This window comes from Pleurodeles waltl, chromosome 4_2 (genome assembly GCF_031143425.1).
Source record: "Pleurodeles waltl isolate 20211129_DDA chromosome 4_2, aPleWal1.hap1.20221129, whole genome shotgun sequence".
Lineage (NCBI taxonomy): Eukaryota > Metazoa > Chordata > Amphibia > Caudata > Salamandridae > Pleurodeles > Pleurodeles waltl.
In genome coordinates, this window is record NC_090443.1 from 402,031,204 (window position 1) to 402,057,211 (window position 26,008).

General features: G+C 46.7%; 1 protein-coding gene across 1 annotated transcript in view; it reads left to right on the plus strand.

Moving 5' to 3' along the window:
* The first annotated feature begins 948 nt into the window (after positions 1-948).
* COP1 (COP1 E3 ubiquitin ligase) overlaps positions 949-26,008 on the plus strand; it is a 693,430-nt gene continuing 668,370 nt past the window's right edge. Inside the window, exon 1 of the mRNA XM_069231565.1 lies at positions 949-1,232. Within this exon, the coding sequence (XP_069087666.1) occupies positions 1,012-1,232 (221 nt within the window). The 5' untranslated portion in view covers positions 949-1,011. The remainder of the gene's footprint in view (positions 1,233-26,008) is intronic.

Sequence of the window (26,008 nt, forward strand, 5' to 3'; positions counted from 1 at the left end):
TGGCTGTTCTAGAGTAGCAAAATGTAACCAAATGGCCAGCATTTATTTCTAAGAAAGGTGGCAACCCTAGCTGAGCAGCGAAGAAAGGTGAGTAGGAGGAGAAGTCACACAAGGACTTACAGTAGCCAGAGAGTTTAGCCAGAGAGATTATTGGTGGACTCTTTTTTGCTTTGTTGTTCAGTTTTTAATTTGGTCTCGGGAAATAGTGTTTGTTATTGTTAGAAAAATGACTTGGCAACAGCTGTTTAGAAATAAAGTGAAGAAAGGTGATGCATAATCCTGACCTTTGGCCCTGGCAAAGAACTGGGAAAACTCAAGAGCTCTTCGTGGTACATTTTACATAACACACCTGAAACACACAACATGGATGCAACACTTAAAACGGGTTTTACAGAGACAAAGTCGAAAACACTTTAAATACGCGTGGGACTATATATAGCATGTATCACAAAATCCCATACTCCAGTATTTAACAACACGGAACAAATACTTTCAGCCACAATTTCTGCCTGCATCACAAATTGATTTTTAACTCGTGTTTCTTCCAAAAGCATGGCGTCCGCGGATAGCACATTTTGAATGCGAAGTAGCACTCTAGCTCTTTAGCAGATTCAGGTCGTGGGCAATGGCAACCGCTGACATCATGTTTTCATTTTTCGATGTACTTTATTACTCCGTCCTCTCTACGAATTCTATTTTATCAACTACTTTATCATTATATCCGTCCACGAACATGGTTTGCACAACCTTCATTGTTTCATTTTTAAATAGACAATGTGTTTCAGTAGTCTTTAGTGTTCTCTCTTTTTAAGGCGCTTAACGCCGGTTACTCGTACCGTAGCTTTACCACAGTAATCTTTATCTTTATTGTCCCTGATGTTTGCGGCAATGAAGGTCTTTTAAATCTTTATTGTTCCCGACTCCAACAGACATTGTTTTTTTTTCGATTATCTTTATTGCTCTCCCGCCGCTGACACAGACAGGGCTAGTGGACGGCGCTGTCGTCTCGCCATGTCCTCTTCCTCGGCCCCCGCTGGGTCCGGCGGCCCCCCGTCGTCGCCCCCCTCGTCCTCGTCGGCGCCCCCCAGGCCCGGCCTGGGGCGGCTCGGCGGGGCAAGAGGCCCGAGTAGGAAGAGGCCGCTCCTAAGCCCCCTTTGCAGCGGCGACAGCGGCTTTCAGGAGATGCCGGGGGGCGGCGGGGGCTACCAGGATAAGAGCAGCGACTTTCTATGGTGAGGGGCAAAAGGGCGTGGGGGGGAGAGGGTGCTGCCTGCTCAAGAGCAGTGACTTCCTAAAGCGAGGAAAAGGAAGGTAGCAACAGAGGCGAAAGTGGAGGCAGTTATTGCCCCCAAATCACTTTGAGTACGTCTGATATCTAGTATCCAGTCACAGTCTTTAATTTAACTCACGGCGCATCCTAGAAGTTGTAGTCTTCTTGTGCTTCAGTCGAAATTGTTAGACTTACACCCTTGATGGTGTGTAACTAAAACAAATCCCTGGATTGGTTGCATGGTGTTCAGTGCTGTGCCCACTCGGTATACCTACGTGGTGGTACCATGCCTAATCGAAAGACTGTTGCTTTGATGTTATTGACACCCTCAGCTTGTACTGACTCTTTGGCCATGAATACTTGGAAGAGTGCATGTTTCAGTCATTACTTTTAACCGAAGAGCACAACCAAGCGTCTCAAAAGGCAGGTTGCTAAAATGCCAGAACAGGCTGAATGTGTAATGACATGGCAAATTGGCAGCTATTTTTAAGGAATCTACAGAAACAGGTACAAGCAACAAACTTAAAAATCTGGCCATAAGACATAGCTGCTAGGTTACCCTATTTCATGTGTGACATCATCGACCAGTCTTTATTTATTTATTTTTTTAACCCAGAACGTATTGCACTCTGGGACTTGTAGCTTAATTCACTTGTTTTCATGGACTCACAAAACGCAGCACGTAACTTCTTGTTATCTACAAAGCCAGTACCGAGTATTAGTCGTGGTAATAAGTCACTGGTCAGCTACAACAGTGGTTGGGGAACAGTGGAAAATAGACCGTATTATGGCTATTAGTACTAAAACGTTTACTTACATTTTTGTGCATACATACATAAAGATGAGTGTTATATCCTGTCTTGTAAGCTGTGTATCTAGTGTCTGCTGTCAGTGATGTAATGTAGAATCCGGATGTGCAGTAGATTCCACCAGTCAGTTGGAGAAGCTCAAAGAGTTTAGGATTAGTTTGTAGCAACATGCTCCTTGTCGGGTGCTATTTAATGGAACTTACCTTAATAAACCAACCCAAAGCCACATCTCATACATGCCACATTTATATACATGAAAGAGGGAGATTGTGGAAAAATAGACGGGGGTATTTAAATTTCATTTGTCTTGCATTGACAGAGAGGCAATTTTAGGCTGAGAAAGCTAAAATAAAGTCACTTTTGGCTTTAAAAATCCGGAGTCTCCCGCCTGAAACGGGTCTCTGGTCATGTATGACATATACATGTGAACGTCTTTACTTCGTAATAGGGATATAAATTATGAACAGTTATGGGCAGGGCAAGGCCAGCAATTTCTGGGTTATGAATCGGAAGGTGGGTGGGGCAGCAAAGTTTGTGGGGCACACTAAATTGGTCTGAGGCTATCTAGTGCATTTATGTTTGGGATACTCTTTGGAAGTGCCCACTTTTATCAGTTTAGAAAATCATGTTCTGCTCCAGTTTGTGCAGTATTGCTAACTGCGTGTTAGGCTAACGGTTGCATGCATTTACATTATTTGAAGCCTTCTCTGGCACAGATACCATTCCAGGCCGTGAAACCAGTTCTATACCATCAAACATTTTGAAAAAGTTATCTCTATGTCCTGTGTGTTTTTGGTATTTGGAATATCTAAGACTGGGGCCCAGTACAGTGATAATGGTCAGGTTTAAGGTGTGATGATAAACGAGAAACGAGAAGCGTCGTTGGATCCTGTTGGACCTTAAAGACACGAAACATGTTGACCCTTTGCTAGGGCTGGATGGTAGTTCTTCCCCCCCCCCCCCCTTTTTTTTTTCTCGATACGTTTTGGATAGAGTGTCAGACCATTGTCTCTGTGTCACTTTCTTGATTGTTTTTAATCTTGGCCTCAACCCCCGTTTGGATTAATACATTTTTCTCTTGGTTTGGGATTGTGAGCCAATTTTATCCTTTAGTGTGACTCTCCTTATTTCCTTTTCTTCCAAACTCACTCTTGAGAAAAGATCTCTGGCAAAGAGCCCCACTTTGGTGGGTGCCCGTCAGACATTGCAGTGCCGTTCTGACGAGGAGCAACGCCGATGATGAAGCATGACACCCAGCTGGGTGTGTGAGGTTTCTTGCTCCTAAAGTTTAGGACTTCTCTGTATCCTTTTACTCTTGATTCTGCTTTTGGAACAGTGTATTAGTTTGTATTATAGTATCTACTTCGGGAGGATATACACTGGACCATTATCCCTTCCTATCTCTCCGTTTATTGATAAATTACGTGCTGCATTCATATTTTGGTGGCAGAATGTTTCTGGGAGTGAGGAGTCAAATAGTCTTATTGGATGGTAGGATTGTATGGAGAGAATAGTGTGCAAATGTGTATTGTGAGTATAGGCGTTTGTGGATGGAAATTTTATACAGTTTTTTCATCTAGGAGCATTGTTGGAATGCCTTTAATATTTCCGGGGTTGCCTGGGGTTTTCTTTCAGTTTTGGTTGTTGTGTCTGGCCCAGGAACCATAATCCATAACAGGGATGCCCCTTTTTTATTTGACTGTGGAATAGTTGTATGCCATAGTACAATACCCTGTATTCTGCATTCCTTAAAGAGTCTGTGCCACAGAAGTTAGAAGAGATTCATTTCGTGTAGTTCCTGAAATCCAGGCGATTTGGCCTGGATCAGATGTTGGTTGGATACGAGTTCTAAAGGTTGAATATTTGAATTGTAAAGCACTATTTGCCTTTTGGGCTAAAATGTATTGTAAATCGGAAGAACTGAAATTTGCTTGTAACTTCTCTCCCATCATGTTAGAAAGCTTTGCTGAATGTTACGTGGGTGTAGTGTAGGTCACAAATGTCCTCTGGTGATCCCAAAAAATGCGGACATCTTTTAATTAAACTATGTGAGAATCATAGATTTTCTATTAAATAGATTTAGTAGTAAGTCATTAGTTTTGTCACAGTTTAATATTGACATTTCAGATAATCAGTCTGGCTTTTTTTTGCATGATATGCCGTCAGTGACCGGATGCATGGGCTCGGCTCAATTGAATTGTGATGCATCAAGCGATCACCAATGGCCTGCAAAGGATTTTTTTATTACAATTTGAAGATGAGTCATGATTATTTACCATTTTGGGCCTGGAATGTAACCGTTTTCTTCAGAACGAAAACTCAAAGTTCCCTGCTCTAGCATTTTACTCTATTGTGGTACCTATGTGTTGTTAAGAATGAAAGAGTGATGTTTTAAGTAGCCAGAACTTAGTTTCATGAATAACTTGTAGTGGGTCACAATTAAGGTTGACGTTTTTGAGATGGTGTGCTTTTTTAAAATATTGACGTCTGTATTCATCCAATTTATTTTTTTATAATTTGTTGTTTCTGTACGTGCAAAATAGATTTCCAGCTAGCATTCCCCGTTAATTACACCAAGAAACTGAACAGTCACCCTTCAGTGCCTGTTGGGAGTTTGGAGCGATATTTAAGCAGCTGTCTACAGTAACGTTTGTATTACAAATAATGGTGTTTTTTATAAGTTATAGAAATAAGGTATCAAAGTTCTGCAGATGTTAGTGCTTATTTAAAAAAATACTGGAATAAGAGCATGGGGAAAGTGAAATCCTCATCTGTGTGCAAAAAATCCTGCTTCTGAGGGAATAGTTACATTATTTCCATGCAAAACTGTAGAGAAGGGCTTTCTTCCTTTTCAGTGAAGATGAGGGTTATTGCAAATCAAAATTGAAGGGTAAGAGGAAAGAGGACTGGAATGGTTGCAGAGCCCGCAACATGTAAAGTAAATACTATGTTTTTTTACTACACTCTCATTGCTGTCTGTCTGAACAGGCATTGATCTGGAAGGCTTGGTGACAGCATGGGCAGTTTATCAAAAGACCTGTTTCCTGTTTTTATAAATAAATACACCCAAGATGGGTATGTGCTTACCTTATATTGACCTGTTGGATCCATCCACGCCCTAGGGTTCAGTGTTCTGTGCACTGTCTTGAGCCATCACTCCTTTCTGGCTCTTGGGATGAGACAGTCAATCTGAAGATGTGCTTCAGTTTTGAATGATGGGAATCAGTGTTACATTGGCGAGTTTTTCTCTTATTGCGCTTTAACTGTTTTTCAGTCACCTTCTTCTTAGTATACATCCCTCGGTTGATTACACTTCTTCAACCTTGGTGCTTTCATTAGGTCGATCCTACCAGACATAAAAGCTGTCTGGTTGCGAAACACACATTCGGGCTTACCAAGAATATACAGGGGCTTGCAGCCTGCCCATTGCTTACGATTGGTTGGCTTCACTGTCACTCTAATTTGCCTGCTTCTTATTTATGTCCCAGCTTGCCAGTCTTGTTTTTCCCTCCCATGGAACATGGCCCCTTTACCATCTCTTTAATTGTCTGGCTTCCGTGCTTCCACTGCCTGCTTTTAGGAAGCTGTTTTTTTCTTTTCGTTTTGCTTAAGTGCTCCATGAGAGTGCCCATATTTTCAAGCTGTTTCCACTGTATGCTTTGCAGTCATCCCCTACACTCTTCCCGTCTGTGTGATTCAACCCCCCCCTCACACCCATGTTGCTTTCTTCCTTGTGTTTTTTCTCTCTCATGTAAAAAACCCTTCCTAGACTCCATGTTGCTTTTTCTCTCATCTGCATTTCCCTCGCATCCCCCCTGCCCCAATGGCTGATAGCTTCAAAGTGCTACAGTGTTGATTTCTGTACGTTTTCACAACCTGCAGCCAAGATTTCTCTTCTGCATAAATTCCATATTGGTGCTCAGGCACTCTAGAATGACTGTTCTATGTAGAGGTCACTGCTACAGCTGGTCCCAGTGACAGTCTGCATAGGAGTGGAATCACAACATATATATGCTTATGCAAACAGCTGATGGCCTTGCCTGTCTCTTTACCTTCGCTACTCCACCCTCAGCTGCTACTTTAGCTTCACATCCCCCTACGAGATGACAAAGACACCACACAGGGTTCTTCTGATTCCAGCATACTTTGAAAAACACTCCATCCCTGTGCAGCTTGCGGGGCGCAGCTTTTGCCTTGCAAGATGGATCCTCTGTCCTCAGCCCCTAAAGGCAACCACTGGCTCAAACTAAGTACTGCTCACCCCAGAGCTGATGAGCTCATAGACCAGCTAGGGACTTCCAAATATCTGAGTACCTTTGACCTCATTTCAGGGTATTGTCAGATTACCACAACAGGTGGAGCCAAGGAGAGATCTGCGTTCCCCAGCCCCAATTGCCACTTTCAGTTTAAAGTGATGACCTTTGGCTTAAAGAATGCCTTTGCCACTTTCCATACATTGGTGAAGGGGCTCCTGATTGGGCTGGAAGCTTCTAGTGCAGCATATCTGGACGATATTGCTGTCTTTAGCTCCACCTGGCAGGATGACCTGACCCATCTTAAGGAAGTGCTTCTGATACTGCAACAGATAGGCCTGACTGTTAAAACAAACAAGTGCCAAAAAAGACAAGGACTGTCATGAACCTGGGCCACCTTGTAGACAGAGGGCATGCACTGCCTCTTCAGGACCAGATCCAGACAATTCAACCTTGGAATCTCCCAAAACACAAACTCAGGTCAGAACCTTTCTTGGCTTGACTGGAAACTACAGCATGTTTGCAAAAGGGTATGCCTCTGTTGTAGCCCCTTGACAGAATGTATCACCAAGAAGCAGCCCAAGAAAGTTATTTGGACTGAAGAGAGTAGGAAGGCCTTGACACTCTGAATGACGCAATCTGCTCAAAACCTGTTCTAAAAGCAAAAGACTGTAGCTGAGAGCTTTTTGTCCAGAAAAATACTTCAGAACATGGGATTGGAGCAGTGTTGGCAGAGGGCCAGGATCAAACAATCACCTTTATTACTAGTCAACTCTTCACCAGAGAGCAGCCACTGAGAGGTAAGCCTATGCTGTGGTCTGCTCCCAGAAGAATCTTATACCGCCCCTGTTTGGGACTCACTTCAGGGTTCACACTGACCACAGGTATCTCATATGGCTCATGCAGACGAGAGGGGAGAACCTCAAACTGTTGAGGTGGTCAACCTTCCTACAGGGAATGGACTTTACATTTGAAAACAGAGGAGGGACTGCCATGCTAGTGCGTATGACCTTTAAAGGTTTATCCAATTAGAGGTTGAGAACTACCAGGGGATAGCTCAGTTTCTCATCACCTTTCATCTGGAGGGGGTATGAAAGGAAATGCTTCTTTTTGTATGATCATTCCCACAAATTTTGGACTGATGCTGCTGGCTTTTCATCTCTGAATTGCATTGGGCCCTGTGGAACAGGCCCCAGGGCATGTTCTCAGTCCTTTCAAGGTGTATGTACAATTGTTTAATCCATGATTGACAAATTTCCCTTGCCTATAAGTCCCTAACATATGGTACTCTGGGTACCCTGGGCCCTGTAAGTTAAATGGCACTAGCGGAGTGCAGTACTTATTGTGCCACCGTTAGAGTGCCAAAGTGAAAACATGACTCTACCTTTTTGCCAAGCCTTGATCTTCTTTTTAATATTTATGTCATCCCCTAAGACAGTGGGCCTTAGCATGCCTATTAGGCAGGGTGCAAGATACAAAAAAGAAATACATGTTTATTTTATATTTTACAGGTCCGTGAAAACTTCCTTTTGTTGTTTATGTATCAAGTTATTTGTTACATTGAATCTGAAGTATTTCTGAAGTTGGATATAAAGTAACTATTAATGTAAAGGTGACTTTAGAAAGTCACCATTTTCTCGCTTCAAAGTTTCTAGTAGCCATTTCTGATTAACTACAGCAGTGGTCACCTTAGACATTGTGCAGCCCTCCCACCAGGAGGTGTTAAAGGCTCACCCTGGAAGGGAACAAAGGGCCTGCTGGTGGGAGGAGGTGTGACCTAACAGGATGCACTGAGAGCCATAGCCACAGATGGCCAAGCATCAAAGGGACAGCCACCTATCATAGGCAGTGGCGTGTGTCACTGTAGTCTGCCTTTTCCTTTTTTGATGGAGACAGGCTGGCATCTTCCCCAGATGGGGAAAATGTGCTGCAGAACTGGTTTTTCAGGGGCTGTGCCCCCAAAAGGCGCCAGATGAGTATCCTTCCACTGCTCACTTTTAGGAATTACTTTTTTTGCTAACCATTCTGTGATAGTGCATGTTTTTTCCAGGCTCTCTCTCTCGTCTGCTTCTTCTCTACTAAATTTCCTCTCCCACAATATGTGTTGCTTTCCACCACCTCTGTTGCTCTCTCTTTCCTTCGTGTGCTGTCTTACCCCCCCCCCCCCCTTCCCACCCCAACAGCACCTCTGTTGTGCCCCGTGGTCTGTATTTATTTAAAACATTTTTTTTTTTTTTTTACAGAATATGACACCAATTGCTGCTGGCCCCTCAACCTTTTAAAAATCACTTTTCCTCTACTTGAAATTCATTCCTTTTTGTTACCTATCTTTCTTGGAATAAAAGCAATTGGAATCTGTGTCATTTCTTGGTGCACGCATGTAAGGTGATACATGGGTGCACATGTTAGCAAGCATTGAAGCGCCTACGAAATGATGTGGCTGCCATCAGAGCCCGTTTCATTGTGTGTTTAGGTTCTTTTGGCTGATACTATACAGCTTTGCTGATATCAAATCAAATCAAATCATTAGCATTTATAAAGCGCGCTACTCACCCGTGCGGGTCTCAAGGCGCTAGGGGGGAAAGGGGGGGTTATCGCTGCTCGAACAGCCAAGTCTTTAGGAGTCTCCGGAAAGCGGAGTGGTCCTGGGTGGTCCTGAGGCTGGTGGGGAGGGAGTTCCAGGTCTTGGCCGCCAGGAAGGAGAAAGATCTCCCACCCGCCGTGGAGCGGCGGGTGCGAGGGACGGCAGCAAGTGCGAGGCCAGCGGAGCGGAGGGGGCGGGTGGGGACGTAGAAGCTGAGGCGTCTGTTGAGGTATTCCGGTCCCTTGTTGTGGAGGGCTTTGTGTGCGTGGGTGAGAAGACGGAAGGTGATCCTTTTGCTGACTGGGAGCCAATGCAGGTGTCTCAGGTGTGCGGAGATGTGGCTGTTGCGGGGTACGTCGAGGATGAGGCGGGCCGAGGCGTTTTGGATGCGTTGCAGGCGGTTTTGGAGTTTGGCGGTGGTCCCGGCGTAGAGGGTGTTGCCGTAGTCCAGGCGACTCGTGACAAGGGCGTGGGTCACGGTTTTTCTGGTGTCGGCGGGGATCCAGCGGAAGATCTTGCGGAGCATGCGGAGAGTGAGGAAGCAGGCGGAGGACACGGCGTTGACTTGCTTGGTCATGGTGAGAAGAGGGTCCAAGATGAAGCCGAGGTTGCGGGCGTGGTCTGCGGGGGTCGGTGCGGTGCCGAGGGCCGTGGGCCACCAGGAGTCGTCCCAGGCGGACGGGGTGTTGCCGAGGATGAGGACTTCCGTTTTTTCAGAGTTCAGCTTTAGGCGGCTGAGCCTCATCCAATCTGCGACGTCCTTCATACCCTCTTGTAGGTTGGTCTTGGCGCTGGCGGGGTCCTTGGTGAGGGAGAGTACAAGTTGGGTGTCGTCGGCGTAGGAGGTGATGATGATGTCGTGCTTGCGTACGATGTCGGCGAGGGGGCTCATGTAGACATTGAAGAGTGTCGGGCTGAGCGATGAGCCTTGAGGTACGCCGCAGATGATCTTGGTGGGTTCTGAGCGAAACGGAGGGAGGTAAACTCTTTGGGAGCGGTTAGCGAGGAAGGAGGCGATCCAGTCCAGGGCCTGGCCTTGGATCCCGGTGGAGCGTAGGCGGGTGATTAGGGTGCGGTGACAGACGGTGTCAAAGGCAGCCGAGAGGTCGAGGAGAATGAGGGCGACTGTTTCACCGTTGTCCATCAGGGTTCTGATGTCGTCTGTGACTGAGATGAGGGCGGTTTCCGTGCTGTGGTTGGTTCGGAATCCGGTTTGTGAAGGGTCGAGCAGGTTGTTGTCTTCCAGGAAGGTGGTCAGCTGTTTGTTGACGGTCTTTTCTATTACCTTGGCTGGGAAAGGTAGAAGAGAGATGGGGCGGAAGTTTTTCAGGTCGCTTGGGTCAGCCGTAGGTTTCTTTAGTAGGGCGTTGACTTCAGCGTGCTTCCAGCATTCGGGGAAGGTAGCAGAAGAAAAAGAAGAGTTGATGACGGTCTGGAGGTGCGGGGCGATGATGTCGTCGGCTTTGTTAAAGATGAAGTGCGGGCAGGGGTCCGAAGGGGCGCCGGAGTGGATAGAGTTCATGATGGATTTGGTTTCTTCCGTGTTGATGTGGGTCCAGTTGTTGAGGGTGATGTCCGGGGAAGCGGGTTCAGTGGTGTATGGTTGGGTCTGGTGTCCGAAGCTGTCGTGGAGGTCGCTGATCTTGCGATGGAAGAAAGTGGCGAGGGATTCGCACAAATCCTGTGAGGGCGTGACGGCGTTGGCGCTGGCGCTGGGGTTGGAGAACTCTTTGACGATGCTGAAGAGTTCTCTGCTGTTGTGGCTGTTTTTGTCTAGTCTGTCGGTGAAAAAGTTCCTTTTGGCAGTGCGGATCAGGTGGTGGTGTTCGCGTGTAGCGTTCTTGAGGGCGGTCATGTTGTCAGCGGTGTGGTCCTTGCGCCAGGCCTTCTCAAGGGCACGACAAGTTTTCTTTGATTCTTTGAGGGTGTCAGAGAACCAGAGAGGTTTTTTGGTGTTGGTCTGTCGATGCGTGCGTTTGAGGGGAGCAAGGTTGTCAGCGCAGTTGGAGATCCAGTTTGTGAGGTTGAGAGCTGCGTCGTTGGGGTCGGTGGTGAGGGTGGGTTGGTTGGCGGCGAGAGCGGAGAAGAGTTGCTCTTCAGGGATCTTGTTCCACTGTCGACGAGGGATGGGTTGAGTGCGGAGGTGGGAGGTCTCGCGTCGGAATGTGAAGTGGACGCAGCTGTGGTCGGTCCAGTGTAGGGCAGAGGTGTGGCTGAAGAAGACGTGTTTGCTGGCGGAGAAGATAGGGTCGAGCGTGTGTCCGGCGATGTGGGTGGCGGTGTTCACCAGTTGTTTGAGGCCGAGGTTGGCGAGGTTGTCGAGCAGGGTGGTGGTGTTGGGGTCGTTGTTTTGTTCCAGATGGAAGTTGAGGTCGCCTAGGAGGATGTAGTCCGGTGAGGCGAGGGCGTGCGGGGAGATGAAGTCGGCGATGGCGTCGCTGAAAGAGGCGCGAGGTCCGGGAGGACGGTAGACGAGGGATCCTCTGAGGGTGGTCCTTGGGTCGGTGCGAATCTGAAAATGCAGGTGTTCAGCGGCGAGGGGGGGGTCTTCGGTGGAGGTGGTGACGCTGATGGAGTCTTTGAAGATGATGGCGACACCTCCTCCTACTTGGTTGGTGCGGTCTTTTCTGGAGATCTTGTAGCCTTCGGGGATGGCGGTAGCGATGTCTGGAGCAGAGGAGGCGTTCATCCATGTCTCCGTGATGAAGGCGACGTCCGGGGCTGTGGAGTCCAGGAGGTCCCAAAGTTCAACGGCGTGCTTGTGGACGGAACGAGTGTTGACCAGGATGCACTTGAGGTGGTTGATGGCGCGTGGGCTTGTGGTCGTGGTAGTTGCGTGATGGAAGATGCGTTTGCAGGAGTTGCAGGCGAAGGGTCCATGGGTGCGTTTGGGGTGAGCTAGGAAGCAGGTTTTGGAGCGCCCTGGGTTGAGGGCGTGGAGGGTGGTGGGGTCGTAGCGGATCAGCGGGGCTTGGGGGAGCTGGGGACCAGGGGTCGTGGCGCTGGGCGCGGGCCAGGCGCGGACGGGCGCAGACGGGCTTGCCTCTGGCGCGCCTCCGGCGCGCCAGCGGCGTGCCCGCTGCGCGCGCCCGCTGCGCAGTCGCGCAGCGGCCGCCATAAGAGGTAGGAGGGGGGGGGGGAGGGGTCAGCTGGGGGCGAATGGGAGCTGGGGGGCGGGGGCGTGCAGGAGGTCGCGGCGGGAAAGCGCGAGGGAGGGGGGGGACAGGTAGAGTGAGAGGAGCTGGGGGAGGGGGTTTAGGGTGGAGGAGGGTGAGTGTTAGGAGGTTTGGAGATTAGGGAGAGAGATAGGAGTAGGGTTGTGAAGATAGGGGAGGGGGGGTTGTAGAGGTGGGTGAGGGAGAGAGGTAGAGTGAGAGGATAGGGAGATAGGTAGTAGAGGGGGTGGCGGGAGGGGGGGAGAGATAGAGAAATAGATAGAGAAAATAGATAGAGAAGTCGATAGATAGGGAAATAGACAGATAGGTAGGTAGGAGGAGGTGGAGAGTGGGGGAGTTAGATAGTGAGATAGGGAGCTAGAGAGATAGGAAGATAGGAGGAGTGAGGGAGGTAGATAGCGAACGGGTTAGCTAGGGGTGAGAGAGGGGGAGGCGAGTGAGGGAGGGGGATGAGGAAGGAGCAGGAGGGCAGGCTCGGGGGAAGAAGACGGAGGAGGTAGAAGAGCCGAAGACAGGAGAACAGAAGACAGAAGAACAGAAGACAGAAGAACAGAAGACCGGAAGGGCAGAAGACCAGAAGACAGAAGCACAGAAGATCGGAAGAGCAGAAGAACAGAGAAGAACAGAGAAGAACAGAGAAGAACCGAGAAGAACCGAGAAGAAGAACACAGAAGCACAGAGAAGAACAGAGAAGAAGAACACAGAAGACCGGAAGAACACAGAAGAACAGAAGGGAAGAACAGAAGAACAGAAGGGAAGAACAGAAGAACAGAAGGGAAGAACAGAAGAACACAGAAGAAGATTGCAGAGGGGGAGCGAGGAGGAAGAGACAGAGAGGAGGAAAAGAAGCAGGAGCAGGAGAGAAGGTGAGTGGCGCGGGGCAGGGCGAGGGGCTGGGAGGAGGGGGGGTACTTACAGTTAGGTGGGTCTCAGGAACACAGGAACTCGGGAACTTGGAGGAGCGGCAGGGGGAGCGACCTACCCTTGGGTCAAGGGACGCTACCACTGTCGCGCAGCGGCCGCCATAAGAGGTAGGAGGGGGGGGGGAGGGGTCAGCTGGGGGCGAATGGGAGCTGGGGGGCGGGGGCGTGCAGGAGGTCGCGGCGGGAAAGCGCGAGGGAGGGGGGGACAGGTAGAGTGAGAGGAGCTGGGGGAGGGGGTTTAGGGTGGAGGAGGGTGAGTGTTAGGAGGTTTGGAGATTAGGGAGAGAGATAGGAGTAGGGTTGTGAAGATAGGGGAGGGGGGGTTGTAGAGGTGGGTGAGGGAGAGAGGTAGAGTGAGAGGATAGGGAGATAGGTAGTAGAGGGGGCGGCGGGAGGGGGGGAGAGATAGAGAAATAGATAGAGAAGTCGATAGATAGGGAAATAGATAGATAGACAGATAGGTAGGTAGGAGGAGGTGGAGAGTGGGGGAGTTAGATAGTGAGATAGGGAGCTAGAGAGATAGGAAGATAGGAGGAGTGAGGGAGGTAGATAGCGAACGGGTTAGCTAGGGGTGAGAGAGGGGGAGGCGAGTGAGGGAGGGGGATGAGGAAGGAGCAGGAGGGCAGGCTCGGGGGAAGAAGACGGAGGAGGTAGAAGAGCCGAAGACAGGAGAACAGAAGACAGGAGAACAGAAGACAGGAGAACAGAAGACAGGAGAACAGAAGACAGGAGAACAGAAGACAGAAGAACAGAAGACAGAAGAACAGAAGACAGAAGAACAGAAGACAGAAGAACAGAAGACAGAAGAACAGAAGACCGGAAGGGCAGAAGACCAGAAGAACAGAAGACAGAAGCACAGAAGATCGGAAGAGCAGAAGAACAGAGAAGAACAGAGAAGAACAGAGAAGAACAGAGAAGAACACAGAAGAACCGAGAAGAAGAACACAGAAGCACAGAGAAGAACAGAGAAGAAGAACACAGAAGACCGGAAGAACACAGAAGAACAGAAGGGAAGAACAGAAGAACAGAAGGGAAGAACAGAAGAACACAGAAGAAGATTGCAGAGGGGGAGCGAGGAGGAAGAGACAGAGAGGAGGAAAAGAAGCAGGAGCAGGAGAGAAGGTGAGTGGCGCGGGGCAGGGCGAGGGGCTGGGAGGAGGGGGGTACTTACAGTTAGGTGGGTCTCAGGAACACAGGAACTCGGGAACTTGGAGGAGCTGCAGCGGCAGCGGCAGGGGGAGCGACCTACCCTTGGGTCAAGGGTCGCTTACATTTTACAAAAAGCATTGGCAAAACCAGTAGGTCTCAAAGAAAGCTTACGGAAACTGTTTCCGTTTCTAGACTGTGTGGTCCCACCATATTGCATCTTTGCTGAGCACTAAGCTGTGACAGGATTATACTCAGTTAAACGAAGGTTTATCCCTAGTCTTTCCGCGAGAGCGGGCGCCCTCGTTTTTATGGCATACCCTCGTCTGTTTCAGACACTTATCTCCGTCCAGTACATGGCTTCATGTTTACTCGAATGTCTCGACCCAACCTTCAACTTTTTCTCACAGATGGTTGCAGGGTATAACTCAGTATGTTTTTCACTGCAGTAACATAAACAAAACACTCAGTTTTTTTCTTAACTTTGAGAGCAACGTTTTTTTTCCTGTGGTGAACGGAGACAACCCTAGGCTCCAACTACACGTGCTGTGCAAAGCCTTTGTTTGTGATACGTTTTGCACTATGTTGAGCCACATACATAGCTGCTCTGTAGTGATTTATTTGTTCTAAGAAGTATTCTACTTTGTAAACATGTTGGATATGTGTCTCTGGTGAATTATTTTACAACCTTAACATGTAAATTGTCTGCTAATGTCTCTTGTGGAAATGTGTACTTTAATGGCATCTAACATACAAGCAATTCTGGTTATGACGCTTTATACAGTACTCACTGACAATTTTGCTTTGATTTTTAAATAACAGCTGTTAATTGCCTAACTCATGAGTACTGTTTCATTCTGTATTTTGTGGTATGAATTGTGTGCTACCCTCCAGCAGTTGTCAAAGAGACTTATGATTTCTTAAAAAATGAAAAATGTGTTTCAGAATTTTGTATACGGGAAGCTGAGTAAGGAGGGTTTGAAATCTTCCTAGTTTTAAAAGCTAAATTATATAATGTAGTTTAAGCTTCTTTGTTTAGCTGTAATGTTATTACGAAGCTCCACCAGAATTTGTACCAGTGGTAGCTGGCCGTACCAGTGGTGTCTTATTTTGGTCACAGATTTGCAAGATTAATGTGGGAGTCTGCAGACATGCATTCAGTTTTTAAGGTTAGTTCTCGGTTAAGTCACTTTTTTTAATGGACCCGATACTACATGTTTAATTCACCTGACACTTTGGACACGCAACTTATTCCTTTGGCATGCCGTGGAGTTTTATCATTAGTTTTTGTATGCACTGCTGTTCAGTTATGACTACCTGCTTCTCATATAATGTGAGCAAAATATTTTTTGATTTGACACAGCTATTTGTTGCTGTATTGTAGGTAGCAGCTTGCACACAATGGCGAAATCTTTACTGTTCCATTGTTAGAAATTGGAAATATTTCCTGTACAAACCAAGGGTGTAATTCACATTTTTTGACCTTTTGATCTGGGAGAAAGAAAGAGCAGGCCTCTCGTAGCCTGGAATGCGAGGTCCAATTTACTAATACTAATGGGTTAAGCGGGTAGTTTCCCAACTGAAAGTTAAGATCCCTGTACCTTATCTGCAGTTCCCTAGGCTAGTGTCCCTCTGACTTATTGTGTTGGGTTTTTCCTCACACAAATTGCTATGTGTGTTCATTGAAATGACCCTTTTGTGTGCAATATCTTTTGATTCAAAGAAAGGAGTGGCACAGAGCCTCAAAGAAAGGAGTGGGCACAGAACTTCAAAGTTTATGGTGCTGCCCTCATCTATAAATGTACAAATTACATAAAGACCATGGACTTACTAGGAGGTTTTTGTGGTAGGAATAAGGCATTAGAAAAGCCAAACTGACTAGTGTTGGGAGAGTAGATGTAAGCCGGCAAACGCTGTATACAGCATTGTCTCTAATTTCCCTATTACAGTCGAGTTGTGACGTCTCCAGTCACCTGTAATAATGCAATTACCTAGCTGCTCCGCTCTAAGGCGTTATCACCGTTGCTTTGTGATCTCACTGTGCGTTCTGCAAGAGCCAGCAGTGGCCGTCAAGGTGAAGAGCAGACCACAGAGCTTATTTACTGCTGCTTTTTAAACCAAACGGATCTGGATTTCCCCCCTTTTGATCAGTTTTTCTAAGACCAGCAGTGACCAGCAGAAAGAAGGTATTTATAGCAACATGTTTATTTTTTTGTACGCTTTAGGTAACAACGGGAAATATGTAGTCTCTGCATGTTTCTACACATGCTGAGCGAAAGCGTTTTCTAAAAATCCGACTTGTATTAAACGTATTCAGTTTTTTTTTTGTTGCAACAAATTACTAAATGCTTTTTTGTGTGCTTAAAATTTGCACTTAAGGTTGTGTCGTCATCCATGCTCTCCCTTTCCTATGAAAGTGCAAGAAAAACTGCAAAGATATACACAGTTTATGGGAGGGGTGATGGTGCGACCATGTATTATACAGAGTAAAATACTGTCTGCCATACATTAAAAAGATACTGCAAGCAGCATTCCATTATAATTATTTTTCTCTGTGTGTGGCAGCACTGCTTGTGGTCAGGTTTTCTTCCCTTCACTGTGTGCAGAACGGAGACTAGTGAAGGGTCACTATGCGAGTGATGGTGGTAAGTGAGCTATCAAATGTATGGAATGTTTGCAGTGAGAGTGTTGTATGGCAGAGGTAAAAGTCTATAAAAAAAACTGTCAGCAAAAGAAGAATGTTTTTCACTGCTTCTGAAAGTGAGCTAGGTGTAAAATACATAGCCTTATTTGGTGCAAAATTGCTTGTCTGCACTGTGTCCAGATCAATTATTTGTAAGTATGCCGAACTTCTGTACATTAACTGGGTTACACAAACTGAGTTATAGTTTTCAGCAGTAGTTTCAGCTCATCCCACTACTGGTTAGTTAACTAAGTAGTTATTACATTTTCAACACATTTATTAAGTCATAAATACATTCACTGAGTGCAAAATTCTCGTGGAGGGTGCTTTTGATGCATTAATTCCTAAAAAGTAACAGAGTGGTGAAAAACTGAGAGGCTGCATTTCCACCAATGAGACACCCAAAGAGTTAGCATCTTTTCAACTATTGTCTTGAATCCTAAACTATCTCAGAGTGAGAAACATAGACAGATACTAAGTGTTAACAAGTAGGCTCATTTTCTGCAGAGTGTAGTATTGTATATGATTTATACAATTCAAATTATTTCACTCGTAGAGCAAGGAAGGACGTGTTGTTACAGCCAGAGCTGCCGACTTCGGAATTAGGGAACCAGGTTCCCATCTTTACGACAGTTAGGCGTCCTGTGATTTTGGGAAAATCACTTAATACCCCATGCCTAAACAAATGAATGTGAGCTTGTGTAATATGACTGGCGCACATGTAAAGTACCCCAATACGTCCGGGTCGAGTTTGCACTATATAAAACTGCAAAAAAGAAAAAAGGAAGGCGTAAAAGTAGCATCCTATGCATTCAAGAAGGGCACAATCTAAACAAGTTGGTTATTACCATTTTAAACAGTATCTGTTGAATGTCAATATAACGTTTTCTTTAGAAGCAAGTGTATTTTCAGTGCATTGGTATTCACTTTGAATAAACAGGTTTTAAAATAGTTTCACGTGGATTTTCCTTTGTGGTGTATTTATAGTGTCACTAATGTTGAGTGTGTAGTGCAAACACTTTACTCATTGCCTCTTAGATAAGCCTGACTGCTCATGCCAAGCTACCAAGGGGATTAGCAGGTGTTATCTTGGGTGTGTAGCTCCTTTGCCCTGACTAGATTCATTGTCTCTGCCTGGTTGAGGTTCTTACCCTAACCAACCAGGAACCGCATTTCTAACCGTACCTCTGTCCTTCCATGCCAAGAGCATTACACATGATTATGCATCCCATGCAGGAGGTGGCGTGGGTCACAGATCTGGGCTCCTGGTCTTTGGGGTGTAAGAGACTTAGCCATTTATCATCTTCACCTAGACAGTCTCCCTGGGTGTGGAAGACATACAAGTACTTTGCAGGAAGTATGTCCTCAGGTTGTAATCTGCCATTTAGTAAAGTGGAGCTTTGCAATTGCATGTCAGCTGTTCACCAGAGGCACTTTCTCTTATTCTGCGAGTGGGAAGTACAAAGATCTATAAATGCACAAGGAAGATGGCACCTTAAGAAGCAGAGATTTTTTGTTGGTAGTTCTCCACTAGGTCTGAAGTAAGTAAGGCACTTAGAAGAGGTGGTGATGGCATGATGTGTAGTTTGGCACGTTCTTCTATATATCTCCAAAGCATGCATTTTTTCTTTTTTCAATAAAATATGCATTTTCTGAGCTAACTAAATAGTTATTCGACAAAGTTTGTTTTATTGATGTAAAATGGAGCCAAGGTCTTCTTGTAGTTTTGTGGTGCTAGGCAGAATCAGTGAAGTATGAGGCAAGCCCCAGCTCTACAGGCTAAGGCCCTAATTTCTTGTGAAATAATTTCACAAATAATCAGTGCAACTTGAAGGTTGAAACAGAACTGTTGAAAAATGTTTGTTTTATTTTCCTCCCACTACTTGCTGTAGTAAAATGCATATAATGACTGTTTATAGAGGTTGTTCGCCTTCCTCTCTGCTAATTCAAAGGACAATGTTTACTGTTAGAAATTGGGTTGCTAGTTGACTGGGGTATGAGCCCTGGTCAAGCAGCAACCACAGTCCTAGTCGGGTTAAGGTCCAGGCAAACCCTAAATTAACCTGTGTTCACCGCCTGGTAGCTTGGCACAGAGCAGTCGGGCTTAACTTAGAGAGAGTGCGTAAATCATTTGTGCAACACATCAAACAGTTAAACAGTGAAAACACCGCACAAAAAGATTTCACACCAGGGTAGAAAATAGATCAAGATTTATTAAATAAAACAAGACCAAGATGACAGAAATTCAATTAGTAGGACCAGAAATATTGAATTTCAAAGTTTTCAGTAAAAATAGCACCAAGAAGCACAAAGCACTTTTGGGATGTCTGGTTGCGCCGTACTGGGACAAAGTCACAAGTTCAGGCTGACTGCGAAGAAGTGTAGGCTGACTACAGGGCTTCAGGTAGGCTCCCTGAACAAAGTACCTGGTTGCATAGCATTGCGTGGATCCGTGTTGAAGATGCGCTGTGCAGCTGAGGTGATGCACTAAATCCGAAAAGCAGTGAGGCTGTGGTGCAAGGTCCTGTTGCGTAAACGTCAAGGATCCTGACAATGGGCTTGCGACGCAAAGGCCAGTATAAAGGATGCGTTGCGCAGTTGAGGCAATGTGTTGGTTCTAATGAGCAGTGAAGCTGCGATACGGAGCTTGGACGTTGTCTTCGAGGCTGCCGTCGATCGGAGATGTGAGGAGCTTGCACTTGGGAAAGCATCGCCCAGTGGTAGTTCCGAAGGCGATGCGTTGAACCCAGATGCTGGGTGCAGAGATGGGTCTAATCTATGCAGCAATTGCAGAGAAGACACGTCATTTCCACTGGCAGCACCTTACACCAACTTCCAAGGGTTCAGGGCTGGGGGACACCACTTGGCAGGGTAAACTAACAGCTGGCAGATTCCAGGTGCAGAAATAGGTTGGTTGGGAGTCTTCTATGTCCCTGGGACTTCAGATCCGGAGGCCAGCCAGCTAGCCATAGGAATCAATCCGTGTTCTGGTTTCAAGTGATGGAGGTCCACTCCATTTCACCCAGATAAAGAGCGTGAGGTCAGCACAGCAAAGCAGGAGTCCTTCAGAGTGCAGTCCAGCAGAGTGGCAGTCGTTAAGCAGTCCTTGTTCCTGGCAGAGTTTACACAGGTCCAGAAGTGGACTAAAATGGTGGTGTCTGAGGTCCAGTTCTTATATCCAGTAGAGCCTTTGAAGTGCGGGAGACTTCAAAGGCATGCCATTTGAAGTGCACAGATGTCCTGTCCTCCCTGCTCTGGCTCCAGACTAACGACAAGGGGTGTTCAGCCCTTCCAGTGGGGGCAGGACCCTGCCTATTCAGGTGCAAGTGAGGCTGGGCCCAGCTCTTTCTCTCATCCTGCCCAGGATGTCAGCTGCATTTGATACAGTGAATCACAGTATACTCCTTGATCGATTTAAGGCGCCTGGAATGGGTGGCTCAGTTCTCAAATGTTTCAATTATTTTCTTTCCAGTTGCTCCCAGCCAGTGGCTCTTCCTCCTTGTAGCTTCACTTTCAAGAACGTGGAGCACAGAGTGTCTCAATGCGCTGCTCTGGGTCCGGTCCTTTTTGACATCTATCTCAGACCTCTAGTGACACTCATTAAGTTGCACGGGATCAATGTGGTGAATTATGTGGACAATGCCCAGCTTATTTTATCTTTTGTGAAGGAACAGGCGGTGTTGTCTTTGGCTTTTCATAACTGCATGCATGATGTTGCCAGCTGGCTCAACTACAATTCCCTTAAGTTTAATGGGAACACAACAGAGCTTCTTTACTTCTCTGTCAGTAAAGAGTTGAGTTCCATTCAGCTAAGTCTGCAGCCTGGTGACATGTCGCTAATTCCCTCTGACTTTATGCATAATCTCGGGGTTGTGTTTGACAACAAGCTGTCAAAGGAAACCCATGTGAATAGACTTTCAGCTACCTGTTTTGCTGTACTACAAAATCTGCAGAAGATCTTGCCTTTGATGCCCTCCTCTGAACAAATATTAATTGTCTGTAGTGTTATTTTGAGTCAGCTGGACTACTCCAATGCCCTTTTATTGGGCACGCCAGATTACCTCCTATATAGGCTTCACAGAGTGCAGATTGTGGCGGCCAAGCTGACTCTCAGTAGACACAGGAGATTGTCTGCCTCACTGACACTGAAAGATCTTCATTAGCAGGTGGTGCGGCAGCATCTAATTTTTAAATCTCTCGGGTTTGTGTTTAAATCTCTTCAGGGCAGCGGCTCTGTGCCGTTGCAAAACAAATTGAAAAGAGATTCCCCAGGAAGGTGCTTCGGTCGGCATCTGCCAACCTTGTCTATCACCCAAAAGTAAGGAAATCTAGAAACAGTGGCCGGGCTTTTTCGGTTTTAGCCGCTCATGTGGAACCAGCCTCGTAGTTCCATTAGATCCCTGACTGATCTTATGCACTTTAGAAAAGCACTGAAAACTTGGCTGTTCCCACATCTATAATTGTTCCTGTGGTAATGTTGGTCTGTGATTTCTAATTCTCCACAGCTCTTTTACTTTCTCTCTTATTTCTGTTCTGTGCTGGATTCTCCTCCCCTCTGTACCCTGTGTGGCGAGGCTTCCAGTGCCAGGATACCAGAATTGGTCACAACACGCTTTATAAATGTTTAAATGAAAAAAATAAAATAAATGGCCCATCAACTCACACTTAAGCTCCCATTGTGTGACTGTCTAGGGGGAATGCACAAAGTCAAGATGCTAACTACACTCAGTCATGTGACCAGAAACAGTCTGCAGGCACCAAATCGCTAAGGTAAGAAAATGTCAGCTTTCCAAACGTGGCATTTTCAGAATTGCATTTGAAATAAAATCTGACTTCTCTATAACTAAGATGTAGGAAGTTGGCTCTGTATGTGCTATTTCAAAGTAAGGAATAGCATGCACAGAGTCCAAGGGTTCCCCTTAGAGGTAAAATAGTGGTAAAAATAGATAATACTAATGCTCTATTTTGTGGTAGTGTGGTCGAGCAGTAGGCTTATCCAAGGAGTAGTGTTAAGCATTTGTTGTACATACACATAGACAATAAATGAGGTACACACACTCCGAGACAAATCCAGCCAATAGGTTTTGTTATAGAAAAATATCTTTTCTTAGTTTATTTTAAGAACCACAGGTTCAAATTTAACATGTAATATCTTGTTTGAAAGGTATTGCAGGTAAGTACATTAGGAACTTTGAATCATTTCAATTGCATGTATACTTTTCAAGTTATTCACAAATAGCTATTTTAAAAGTGGACTTAGTGCAATTTTCACAGTTCCTGGGGGAGGTAAGTTTTTGTTAGTTTTACCAGGTAAGTAAGACACTTACAGGGTTCAGTTCTTGGTCCAAGGTAGCCCACCGTTGGGGGTTCAGAGCAACCCCAAAGTTACCACACCAGCAGCTCAGGGCCGGTCAGGTGCAGAGTTCAAAGTGGTGCCCAAAACGCATAGGCTTCAATGGAGAGAAGGGGGTGCCCCGGTTCCGGTCTGCCAGCAGGTAAGTACCCGCGTCTTCGGAGGGCAGACCAGGGGGGTTTTGTAGGGCACTGGGGGGGACACAAGCCCACACAGAAATTTCACCCTCAGCGGCGCGGGGGCAGCCGGGTGCAGTGTTAGAACAAGCGTCGGGTTCGCAATGTAAGTCAATGAGAGATCAAGGGATCTCTTCAGCGCTGCAGGCAGGCAAGGGGGGGCTTCCTCGGGGAAACCTCCACTTGGGCAAGGGAGAGGGACTCCTGGGGGTCACTTCTGCAGTGAAAGTCCGGTCCTTCAGGTCCTGGGGGCTGCGGGTGCAGGGTCTTTTCCAGGCGTCGGGACTTAGGTTTCAGAGAGTCGCGGTCAGGGGAAGCCTCGGGATTCCCTCTGCAGGCGGCGCTGTGGGGGCTCAGGGGGGACAGGTTTTGGTACTCACAGTCGTACAGTAGTCCGGGGGTCCTCCCTGAGGTGTTGGTTCTCCACCAGCCGAGTCGGGGTCGCCGGGTGCAGTGTTGCAAGTCTCACGCTTCTTGCGGGGAGTTGCAGGGTTCTTTAAAGCTGCTTCTTTGGATAAAGTTGCAGTCTTTTTGGAGCAGGTCCGCTGTCCTCGGGAGTTTCTTGTCGTCGTCGAAGCAGGGCAGTCCTCAGAGGATTCAGAGGTCGCTGGTCCCTTTGGAAGGCGGCCCTGGAGCAGAGTTCTTTGGAAGGCAGGAGACAGGCCGGTGAGTTTCTGGAGCCAAGGCAGTTGTTGTCTTCTGGTCTTCCTCTGCAGGGGTTTTCAGCTAGGCAGTCCTTCTTCTTGTTGTTGCAGGAATCTAATTTTCTAGGGTTCAGGGTAGCCCTTAAATACTAAATTTAAGGGCGTGTTTAGGTCTGGGGGGTTAGAAGCCAATGGCTACTAGCCCTGAGGGTGGGTACACCCTCTTTGTGCCTCCTCCCAAGGGGAGGGGGTCACAATCCTAACCCTATTGGGGGAATCCTCCATCTGCAAGATGGAGGATTTCTAAAAGTTAGAGTCACCTCAGCTCAGGACACCTTAGGGGCTGTCCTGACTGGCCAGTGACTCCTCCTTGTTGCTTTCTTTGTTCCCTCCAGCCTTGCCGCCAAAAGTGGGGGCCGTGGCCGGAGGGGGCGGGCAACTCCACTAAGCTGGAGTGCCCTGCTGGGCTGTGACAAAGGGGTGAGCCTTTGAGGCTCACCGCCAGGTGTTACAGCTCCTGCCTGGGGGAGGTGTTAGCATCTCCACCCAGTGCAGGCTTTGTTACTGGCCTCAGAGTGACAAAGGCACTCTCCCCATGGGGCCAGCAACATGTCTCTAGTGTGGCAGGCTGCTGGAACTAGTCAGCCTACACAGACAGTCGGTTAAGTTTCAGGGGGCACCTCTAAGGTGCCCTCTGTGGTGTATTTTACAATAAAATGTACACTGGCATCAGTGTGCATTTATTGTGCTGAGAAGTTTGATACCAAACTTCCCAGTTTTTCAGTGTAGCCATTATGGTGCTGTGGAGTTCGTGTTTGACAAACTCCCAGACCATATACTCTTATGGCTACCCTGCACTTACAATGTCTAAGGTTTTGTTTAGACACTGTAGGGGTACCATGCTCATGCACTGGTACCCTCACCTATGGTATAGTGCACCCTGCCTTAGGGCTGTAAGGCCTGCTAGAGGGGTGACTGACCTATACTTGCATAGGCAGTGAGAGGCTGGCATGGCACCCTGAGGGGAGTGCCATGCCGACTTACTCGTTTTGTTCTCACTAGCACACTCAAGCTGGCAAGCAGTGTGTCTGGGCTGAGTGAGAGGTCTCCAGGGTGGCATAAGACATGCTGCAGCCCTTAGAGACCTTCCTTGGCATCAGGGCCCTTGGTACTAGAAGTACCAGTTACAAGGGACTTATCTGGATGCCAGGGTCTGCCAATTGTGGATACAAAAGTACAGGTTAGGGAAAGAACACTGGTGCTGGGGCCTGGTTAGCAGGCCTCAGCACACTTTCAATTGTAAACATAGCATCAGCAAAGGCAAAAAGTCAGGGGGCAACCATGCCAAGGAGGCATTTCCTTACATAAGAATTTTGAATTGTGATTTCAGTGACCCCAAACTTAAAGAGATTACATTGTCCCACTTACAAATTATGCTTACATGAATTTTTCACTACCAGGACATGTAAAACTTAAACGTCCATATCCTGTATTTTAGGTACATTGCACTCTGCCCTCTGGGTTGTGCATGGCCTACCTAAGTGGTGCCCTATAAGTATAAAAAGGGAAGATTTGGGCCTGGCAAAATAGTTATTTTGCCAGGTCGACATGGCAGTGTAAAACTGCAATGGCAGGCCTAAGACATGGTTAGAGGACTACTAAAGTGAGTGGAACAATCAGTGCTAGAGGCTCATTAGTATCATTTAATGTGCAGGCCCTTCACTAGGGACTTATAAGTAAATGAAATATGCCATTTGGGGGTGAACCAATATTACCATGTTTAGGAGAGAAAGCACAAGCACTTTAGCACTGGTTAGCAGTGCTAAAATGAACAGAGTTCTAATACCAGCAAAAACTAGGTCAGAAAAAGTGGAGGAGACAGACAAAACGTTGGGAGGACGAACACCCTAAGGCTGTTAGGTCTAACATTTACAGGTTTGCAGCAGCTTACACATTTCACTCTTCTTATGCAACTAGGTCAGTATGTAAGGTAGCTAGATAACCCTAAAGAACATAATCTCCTGTCTCTTGTCTCATACATGATTGAACTTTGTAGGCTCACTCACCATCACTTTATGTGATAAACATAGAGTACCATTAAGCCACACCAAATTATTCTAAATCTGTTTTCAAATAAACAGTTTGTTCTAATGTTTGAATTCCAGAACTTATCAACATATGCACATACCCACCTTCCAAATAATGTTTTTGAGGGATGGGGTAGTTATCAGGAAATTCATCCACCTATGGCCGCCTTAAACCAGTAGGGTACGAGCTTTAGAGTCTTTGAAGCAATGGCGCTGTGATGAGGAGCTTGATAAAGGTTCAGACTTGGTGTGGTAATTGTTCTCTTTTGATTTCCTTTTGTGTGCCCTCTCAGTCTCTTCATGCGTGGCAAGAAGACCCAGGTTGCGCTGGCCCTCTTTAGCACCCCTTAGAGGGATCACAGACCGCAAGTCACCTCTGACTTCCGTGACCTTATAAAGTAACTCTGCGGTAAGCTTATGGTCATGCAACTCCAGTGCGACTCTCAGTATCCTTATAATATACAGACAGGATTACTTTATCTCTTATATTAAAATCTTCAGCTCTCTATGTTCCTGCTATAATGGCAGATGTTAGCACTTAGCACCTGCGCAAGAAAGATATTAATTGCTTAGATGTAAGGGTCACTACAGGGAAACACAAAAGAGGGATGGCTAGTTTTATTAGACAGCCGCCTGAGATCATTGGTGTGCGAGGCCTGTGCTACCATACCTATTCTGGTTATGGTGGTGCACCCTCTTGTACTTGCTCACATGACTGCTGTCTACGAAGCACAACTCAGATAAGGAGGCTCCCTTATCTTGAATCAGTATCTGCTTTGCTTACAATGTGTCACTAAGAAGAGTTGAGTCACTTTATTCTTGTCAGTCTGTACAGTGTATGAAAAATGTAGTTGCTTGTGTTATTTAGGACGACAAGTTTCACTGCGGTTTTCTGTTCTACAGT